At 40.2% G+C, this 9,985-nt stretch overlaps 1 protein-coding gene across 1 annotated transcript; it reads right to left on the bottom strand.

Annotated features, from left to right (window-relative positions):
- Positions 1–8,632: 8,632 nt before the first annotated feature.
- Positions 8,633–9,559, bottom strand: LOC129515658 (olfactory receptor 6B1). The gene has a single exon (XM_055334649.1). It carries the CDS (start codon positions 9,557–9,559, stop codon positions 8,633–8,635), a length of 927 nt encoding a protein of 308 aa, XP_055190624.1.
- Between the last annotated feature and the right edge of the window lie 426 nt (positions 9,560–9,985).

The following is a 9,985-nucleotide window of genomic DNA, read 5'->3' as shown; positions in this document are numbered from 1 at the left end:
ATGTGGGGTTCGAACTCACAACCTCAAGATCAAGACCTGAGCTGAGATCAAGAGTCAGACACTCAACCAACTGACCTATGTAGGTGCCCCTTTATTTTATTCTTTATATGTAATTTTTTGAATCTAACTGCTGTTATTTAAAAGACTTTAAATTCCAAACTCCCAGATGCCTTTGAGTACATTCCCAAGACCCGATTCAATTTAGTGATTCAGTTTATCGGTTTGTTGTTTATCTTCTCACACCAAATTGATTGAAAGTACTTCTTTGTATCTTGTTTAAACCAGCCTCCATTCCACTTAAAGCAGTTAATTCTCTGTTATTACCTCCTCTATTCTTATGCTCAATGTCCCCTAAACAGGTCTTTGTTCTATCCTTTCCATCGCACTAAATGCTCCTTTCTTGATCCCATAACTGTCTGAATCCTTGTGTACACGGTGTTCAGGATTCAGCACAAACCCCACCTCTTCTAGAAACTTTTTTTATTTAATGCACTGTGCTCTTAGGACGTTTTTCTTATTCTTCTAAATCTTACAGAGATCTTTGTACATTTTACTAAGTGGTTTTCACTCATATTGAACCTTTCAATCATATTGAATGACTCAAATTCTTTTTTGCTACCTTTTACATATTAATATTTTATGTCACTGTATTGGTGGTTAATTACGTGAGATAGGAAGCATGTTTTTTGATTCTTAGTATCCCATGTAAGTTCATTTCACATAATAGATGCTCAGCCATATGCAGACTGTGAGAAACTGCTTAAATTCTCAGAATCTCAGTTTTGTTATTTGTATAATGAAGAGTATTAGACCAGATGATCTTGAAGCCCTGCGTAGAACTAGCTCTCCAAAGGCCGATTTGAATGTTGAGCATTACTCATACCTCCCACTAGATGGTACCAACACCAAATACACACTGCTCGAAAAACTCAACTTTTTAAAAAGTGAGTTGGAGAAATGAATAATCAAAAGAGGGAGCCTATCCCCGCATGGAGCCTGCTTCTCCTCTGCCTGTGTCTCTGCCTCTCTCTCTCTCTCTCTCTCTCTCTGTGTCTATCATGAATAAATAAATAAATAAATCTTAAAAAAAAAAGAACAGGGAGCCTATTAACAGTTATAATTTGTGAAATAAATGATAGAAAATCTTAGATTTTTTCCCACTTTTAAAACTGGACAGATATATAAGACATAAAATAAGACAAAAAATTTTTTAAAAAACCATAATAGAAGTAAAAAATGAGAACATTGAGAGGGTGCAGATACTACTTTCAGCTACAGAAATCAGCACTGGCCTCCAAGGGAATTGGGGTATTTTAGATTAATTTTGGGCTAGGGGTTTGACTTGTTATATCACAAAATAAAAAGTATGTTAAAGCAGATAGTGGAGGATATCGAATTACCAACTAAGGTCTGTGCCCTTCATTTACCAGATAATGAAACAAAACTAAAGACTTTTCCATAGTTTCATGATCAGATCTGTGTTTTGACATTACATCTACTCACAGGAAGACTGCATGATCTCATATGTGTATGGAATATAACAGACAAACTCACAGAAGTGGAGAGGACATTGGTGATTGACAAGAGACACGGGGAGGTGATAGTCAAAGGGTGTAACATTTCAATTATGCCACAAAAATAAATTCTGGACATTTAGTACATGGACAGTGCCCATAGCTAACAATACTGCATTGTACACTTAGTTTTTGAGATAGATCTTATGCTAAATTCTCTTATATTGTTACAAAAATAACATTAATAATAATAACAGTGATAAAGGGGGTGGGTGGAAGGAAACCTTAGGAGGTGATGGACATGTCTATGGCCATGACGGTGGTATACTTTCGGGTGTATACTTAACCCCAACTCGTCGAGTTGTAATACAGTAACTATGTACAGCTCTTTACATGTCAATTATACCTCAATAACATGATTTTTAAAAATATAGGGTGTGGAGTGTGGCTGTTTGGTGAAAACAGGAGGATGGAAAAAGGCTGAGGGGCTATGCCAGCACATTCACATGAGGGCTTATGACAGCTTAAAGGTGAATGATGGCCACGGTGATGGAGCATATCAGGCAGGGAATGCAGTGAAGGATGGAACAGAATGGAGGACAAAGAAAAAAAATGAAATCAAAGATAATGACTGGATAACAACTGGAGAAAATTGGGGTCAGCTCTACTCATGTGGGTTATGAAGGAATTTTAGAAGGATGAATTTTAATATCTTGAATTTTAGAAGCAGACACTACAGCTTTTCTGCCAGTAAACCCAATGTTTCTGCTCAGCAACAGTGGCAGTTCCCAATTCCTATTCTAGTAGCATGCTACACATTTGCTGAGGATTTAAAAAGCTTTGAAATCTGGTGAATAAGTGTTATAGCATCTAATGCAAATAACCCATAGACTGTTGGTAATAGCTACAGAATGTGTAGGTCTCTGGGATTCTTCATCTTCTTTTAAGATTCATTTATTTTTGAGATGGAGGAAGAACAGAGGGAGAGAATCTCAAGCAGACTCCCCACTGAGCACAGAGTCCGACATGGGGCTTGATCCTACCCTCATCTCTCATGAGATCACAACCCACAGGATCACCACCTGAGTCAGAACCAAGAGTCAGATGCTCAACCGACTGAGCCACCCAGGCGCCCCAACCTTTGGGATTCTTAAGGAACCTTTTGAATATATTTAGAATAGTTGGAGAAAAATACCATGCATGGTCCTGGGAAACTTCTTATTTCCATTCATTATTCTCGGCCGCACCAACTACATCCCAGGTGCTGTGTAGACTCTAGGGACACAGAGATGAGTGAGACACAATCTCTGCTCCTTTGAGCTCAGAGAAGAGAATATAGGGCAGCTGATTGTGACTCAGGCAGGAAAAGGAAGCCACTAGCTAGTAATCTTCCTAGAGGAGGAGATGTCTATGTTGAATGAGAAGAAAAGAAAAACAAAAACACTAATCTTAAAGCTGGAGAAAGATGTTGTAAGCCTAGGAAATCACCAGAACAAAGATGGGGTGCCTGGATTTTGTACTGTGGAAACTACGAGAGGTTTGAGAACATAAAGTGCTGGGTGTGAGTCCCGGGCAGAGACCCCGGAGAAGCAGGTGCTGAGGGAGGAAGCAGATGCAGGAGCATGAGGGCCTCTGACCAAGCGAAGGGCCACGTCTTTGCAGATGGTGGAGGAAAACACTGTTGTAAAGAGCAGTATGGCAGGGGGCACAGCAGCATTTTAATTTGGAGGAATTATTTTATCTTAGAAACAAATATTACAGCATTTTTATGCAGCAAAAAAGTAGAAAATATGAGGAAAGTGAAAAAGGAGAAGGAAGACAAACATTTGCAATCCACATGCTCCTAGACAAACAGTTTTTACATTTTGTGTCTATTCCTCCAGATTTTTTCCCTTATTAAATTATTATTGACCACATGGTCTTCAGCACATAAGGAATCTTTCAATGTCCCGGGCTAACCATGATTCAAAAGGGAAATGCTCCAAGTGTTAAATACGTTTTATGCAGAGTTGTAATTGCTGTATTAGCCTGCTCTTCTTCTGAGCCCTACTGTTACCATGACAACCTTCCTAGCAAAAGGCAAGGTTGATGAAGTTGCTTTGATCCAGAAGCTTCGCATTGCTGTTTGAGGTTTCAAAATTTTTAGTATCATGTAAACCAGAGCCAACCTTTGTGCACACTCTGTCATACATCAGAAATCCTAAATGACCTAAATTTCATAGTTCAGTGTAACTTTTCCCTACATGTAGACTTATAGGGTCATGACTGGTCCAATCCATCGATACTTCTGGACCTCAAGAGAATCCAGCAGTGAACAAAAGTAAAAAAGCAAAATCACCCTGTATAGATTTACCACACATTGAACTTTCTTTTAGATTTATTTATTCATTTATTTTAGAGAGAGAAAGAGCAGGAGAAGGGGCAGTGAGAGAGAATGAAAGAATCCTCAGGCGGACTCCCTGCTGAGTGTAGAGCCTGACTTGGAGCTTGTTCCCAAGACCCTGAGATCATGACCCAAGTCAAAATCAAGAGTTGGGCGTTGAACTGACTTAGCCACTCAGGCACCCTTACCACTCATTGATCCTGATGTAGGATCCCTAGTGCATCACGTGAGGAGAAGCAGCTTCAGGGGGAAGCAGCCTCCTCAGTTCTCTCAAACACTGCAGGGCTCTTAAAACTTCATTTGAAAAAACAATATCTTTTCTAAAAAAAAAAAAAAAAAAAAAAAACTTCATTTGATGACTATTTGACCATCTACTTTCTCCTCTGCATCGTAAATCTTATTCATTCTACCTCCTTTTCTGTCTTCTCACGGAAGTACACATATGCCATATGCGCATGTGTTATGGGATCCTTGTGTACACCATTTTTGTAATCATTTATTTGTAAATGATTTTTTTCTCTGTACTTTATCATGAGCCACTTTCCATGTCATTTTTTTTTTTTAGCTACAATATTTTCCATTGTAAGGATAGGCAATATTTCACTCCATCTAACTCTATTTTTTCACACACTGGGCTTTCTTTCTTTCTTTTTCCAGTTTTTCTTTATAAACAACATCGCAATAAACATCCCATTAATTATTTCCACATCAATGCATAAATGTCCAATATTGAAATGATTGTTCCATAGGCCAGCTTTGGCCTTCTTCACAGAACACGCTACTCTGGCTCTCACTACAAGCTTCTGCAATTCAGTGGTCGTCCTGCCTATAAAACTTTCACCCTAATAAAGATAAAATGAAATAAAATAAGTGCTTTATTGAGCAGTTACTCTGTGCCAAGCATTCATCTGAGTACTTTTCCTGTATTTATTTAATATTCTAAATGAGACAATGAAATAGGTATAATTATTTTGCTCACATTTAAGCAACAGGAACTAGCTTCAAGCCGGAGCCTGTACTTTTCCGTCACTGTGCTTTACTTGTCATGGTTGACTCCCTCTCTTCTTTCAGGTTTTGTGCAAAATGCTACCTCCTCCTAGACCTTCCCAGAGGGCTGATTCTAAACTATTTCCAGGTCACATGCTACCACCATGCTGCTTGTTTGCCACTTGCCCTACCCTGCCCACTGCCCCAAATCTAGTCTCTGACAAATAACAGCATGTGCCTGTATTAATTCAACCTGTTAGTAAGGCAAACAGCAGAGAAAGGACAAATGAGATTGTTCCAACAGCGCCAAAGAACAGAAATTTATATAGTCTGTCAGTAAAAGAACAGCCAAATAATTACTAAGTTAGACATAAGCCTGATGAACTTTTTGCATATAAGCTTTGGTTCAATTTCTCTAACTAGGCTGCAAAATTGCAACATCCCATCAGCCTCTGCAAGCTGACCTCTAAGCATATGGGGCTCTAAACTCTGTACCTTTGTCTGTTGTACAGTGTTAGTCAAAAACATTTGGCAACATTCTATTTGCTCAGACTTGACTTTCTCAGGGAGGGCTTTTGTAACCATCTGATTAAAAATGTCAAATCTCCACCAGAGCTTGTTATTACTCTTCCATGTTTGCCCACACACACCATAGTGCTTACTGCCACCCAAATTGGTATGCGTATTGGTTTCCTAGGGTTGCCATAACAAATCACAACAAACCTGGTGGCTTAAAACAACAAATTTATTTTCTGGAGGCCAGAAGTCCAAAATCATACTTCCTTCGAAAGCCCTAGGGGAGAATCTGTCCTTGCTCTGCCAGTTTCTGGTGGCTGCAAGCATCTCTAGGCTTATGGAAGCTTGTGGAAGCTTAAATCAGAGCTATATCCATCTTCACATGGCCTTTACCTCTGCCTTCTCCCCTTCTTTGTCTTATGACAAACTTGTCATTGGATTTGGGGCCCATACAGATAATCCAGGATGGTTTCATTTTGAGATCCTTAACTACATTTCCAAGGCCCTTTTCCAAATAAGCTCATAATCACAAATTCCAGCTTGAGGATGGGACAAATCTTTCTGGGAGCCGCCATTCAACCCATTACATTATGTGTATTATGTATGCATTTTGTATGTACAAATATAATGTCTGCCATTTGTTCCTAAATACAAGTTTTTATGTTTTTTTATAAAAATATATTTTCATTGATTTGATGAACTCCATTATGGCTTGGTTGGTCAAAAATCAATTCTGAGGCTTGGTCTCCAAGTAAACTGTTAAAACTGACTACCAAAGTCTACATGGTGGCTGCTTACCCCCAAGCACAGGGAGCCCAATGTGGGACTCGATCCCTGAACTCTGGGATCACACCCTGAGCCGAAGACAGACATTGAACCACTGAGCCACCAGGTGACCCTGAATGAAAGTCTTTTGAATCATGTCGATTTATCCTCATAACTATCGTGGAAGGGAGACAAGGCAGGCATTATTATTATTTCTGTTTTACATATAAATTATCAGTGTTTCAGAGAGTTTAGATGGTTTGTCCCACATCACAGGACAAAACATACCCAGGACTAGAACTCATGTCATCTAGCAAGTTGGTAATTTTTATCTCCCATTCACTACTTCCTGTTTTTCAATGCATGCATTTCACTGCCCTATTAGATTGTGATACCGTGATTGGTTCATCTGAATTATCTCAGAAAATAATCATGTTTCTTTTTATGTTTTGCTTTAAGTGGAAATATAGGTATAATCACTTCTTTATTGCATCAAGAAACCAAAACATGTTCCAGGAGCAAACATTAAATCATTTCCTTTATGAGATCCATTTCCTTTCATATGTTTATTCTCTAAAATAAGGTAGGCTTGCATTTTATCTTTGTTTCTTTGCTTTCCTGAGGAATATATCCTACATTTGTCCATTTTTATTTTATTAACAGTTTCTCCAGGTACAGCAATTGATGATTCTTTTTTTTTTTTTAAGATTTTATTTATTCATGAGAGACAGACACAGGCAGAGGGGGAAGCAGGCTCCATGCAGGGACCCTGACATGGGACTCGATTCCAGGTCTCCAGGATCACACCCTGGGCCGAAGGCAGGCGCTAAACTGCTGAGCCACCCACGGATCCCCACAATTGATGATTCTAACCAAATCCCTACATCCTTACCTTCTACACTCTGCTGAAAAAGCATGTTTTCTCTCAAGAAAGATCCCATGAGCTAAGGACAGACCCAGGGCTCAGGAGACCTGGGCTTTTAACTTCTGCAACCCACTGTCTGTGATTGTACATTATTTACCTTCTAAGGTTCTGTTCTGAAAGTTTGTAAAATCCAGCAAAGAATCATACCTAATGCCTCTTACTTAAAAAAAAAAAAAAAAAAAAAAGAGAGAGAGAGAGAGAGAGAACATTTTTGAAATTATTATTTGTTTTCAGGTGAAAGATGTGAAAATGTTAAAAGTCATTCTGTTTTCAACTGTTCTAATGGAAGGTTTAAATTCCTGCTGAGGGGCACTTGGGTGGCTCAGCAGTTGACATCTGCATTTGGCTCAGGTCATGATGCCGGGGTCCTGAAATCGAGTCCTGCATCAGGTTCCCTGCAAGGAGACTGCTTCTCCCTATGCCTGTATCTCTGTGTCTCTCTTTCTCTCTGTGTGTCTCTCATGAATAAATAAAGTCTTTCAAAAATAAATAAATAAAAGTTTCTGCTGACACTACCATGTTATATTGAATGCAGCTTAAAGTATAGCTCCCTTTGTCACTGACAAAACTGAATCAAGAGTGGGCACATCTATACCCTTCTGTGCATGTGTGGCACATTTGATCAGAAAGTCTAGTGTTCACAGCAGGGTATCAGACAAACAAGTAGGAGAGCTGAGAGTCACTCTGGTATGGTACGGGAATCTGTCAAATACTAAACTTGGACCGGTTGCTTGTATTTGAGATGGTATTCTGCGAAATGACAGCCAGGGGGAGTAAAAGTAGATTGAAGAGGAGGGAGAAGAAAAGTTGATTAAAGTTTCCTTCAGCAAATAATATGTTTGCTAATATTTATTTATTTACCACTTATTTTTTGCTCATCCACTAGATGATACAAACATATTGTAATATCTAGAAAGGAAATATGAAATTCAATACGAAGCCACAGTATCAGTGATGTCAGAAGACAAATTACAATTTTATTAGGTATAGTTCATGTACAGATAACAGAATGCACTCTAGCTACCTGAAGAAGAGATGTTGTAATGCAAGGAACCGGCTGCTTACAAAAAATGTTGGGCGGACTAGAGGAACAGTCTCTACTGAGATTGGCTGCCAGCACAACATCCAGGATGGGATTGTTGAGGACGCTGCTACCTCTGTCTTAGTCAGGAAGCCATCCCAAATCGGTTGGCCCACAACCTTTAATGCTTGCTAGATCCCCAAACAGCTCATTCAGATGCTACCAACTTGCTCACCCACTTCACTCCATTAGGGATTTACTCACAGTGTCAAAACCCTATTTTAGGTTCCAGCCAAAGAGAATTCTCTCTACAAGGGCTATGCCTTTAGACCACAGACCACATGTGCCAATGCAGACCTCACAACATAGCCAACAGCCTGTGGCTGATGTGGATGTGGTGATGTCATATTAACATGAGTATCATAAGCTCAGGCATTAAAGGAGAAAGTCCCAAGGATGGAAGGAGGGCACCAAATCAAATTCTAATAATTCTAACTTCTACTAGTAAGTGACTAGTCTGATCAGATAGCTTGGCAATAGGCCAGTTTCTTCAGAGCCTCTTTGACCTCTCTGTTCCTTAGGCAATAAATGAAAGGGTTGAGTGCAGGGGTGACAATAGCATAGAAGATGGAAATCACTTTGTTCATGTTGAAGGCATGGATGGCTCGGGGCCTGGCATACATGAAAATCGTGGCTGAATAGAAGATGGTGACCACCACAAGGTGGGAGGCACAAGTAGAGAACGCTTTCTGCTTTCCGGTAGGCATGCGTAGAACAGTGGCCAGGATGCATCCATAGGACAGAACAGTGATAGAGAGGGGGAAGAGAAAGATGACCAATGCCAGGACAAAGTCCACCAGCTCAGCTACAGACATGTCTGTGCAGGAGAGGTTAAGTACTGGAGAGATGTCACAGAAGAAGTGATTGATGACATTGGGGCCACAGAAACTGAGGCGTGAGATAAAGTAGATCTTAGCTAAGGAGATGCCAAAACCAATGGCCCAGGAACCAAGAGCCAAGCGGAAGCAAAGCCCATGGCTCATAATGGTGGGGTAGTGGAGTGGACGGCAGATGGCTACATAACGATCAAAGGCCATGGCAGCCAGGAGCACACATTCTGTGCACATGAGGGCAATGAAGAAGTAAAGTTGTATCATACAGTGAGTGAAGGAGATACTGTTGTTCACAGACCAAAAACTAAATAGTAATTTAGGCACAGTCACAGAGATGTACCAGGTCTCCAAGAAAGACAGGTTGGCCAGGAAGAAGTACATAGGCTTGTGCAGTGGCCGGTTTTGCTGCACCAGCAGGATGATGACCACATTTTCAGCCACTGTCAGAATATAGGCCATGAGGAACATCAGGAACACTGCTACCCGCATGCCCCAGTTCCCAGGAAACCCCACCAGAATGAACTTGGTGACCTGGGTCTGGTTCTCCACTTCCATACTGGAGATACAGGACTTAGCTCTCCTGGGGGGCGGGAGGGGGAGAAATCACTTGGTCAGAGTCCATGGTCCAGTTAGAATCTTCCATCCTTTGCCTCTCTGACTAACAATATTAGTAGCAGATATCACTTATTCATAATATATTATAGGCTACACCACACACTGGGCACATTATGCTCTAACGTAATTTAATTCTTACATAGCCTCTTGACATGTTATTATACCCATTTTAGTGATAAAGAAACTGAGTCTTGGAAAGACATTAAGCAACTTACCAACTTCCCACTGGTCACAGGGCAGGAATCACATTGAAGTCTGTGGCCAATGCCCATGTTCTAGTATTCTACAGTGCCTTCACAACGAACCCCAAATTAAACAATATCCAGGCTCCATGTTGCATGTTACCACTGTCAATTCCAAAGGATA

The sequence above is a fragment of the Nyctereutes procyonoides genome, unplaced genomic scaffold, assembly GCF_905146905.1.
Source record: "Nyctereutes procyonoides isolate TBG_1078 unplaced genomic scaffold, NYPRO_anot_genome, whole genome shotgun sequence".
Classification (NCBI taxonomy): Eukaryota; Metazoa; Chordata; class Mammalia; order Carnivora; family Canidae; genus Nyctereutes; species Nyctereutes procyonoides.
Note: the sequence above shows the minus strand (reverse complement) of the source record. Positions and strands in the feature narration are given on the sequence as shown.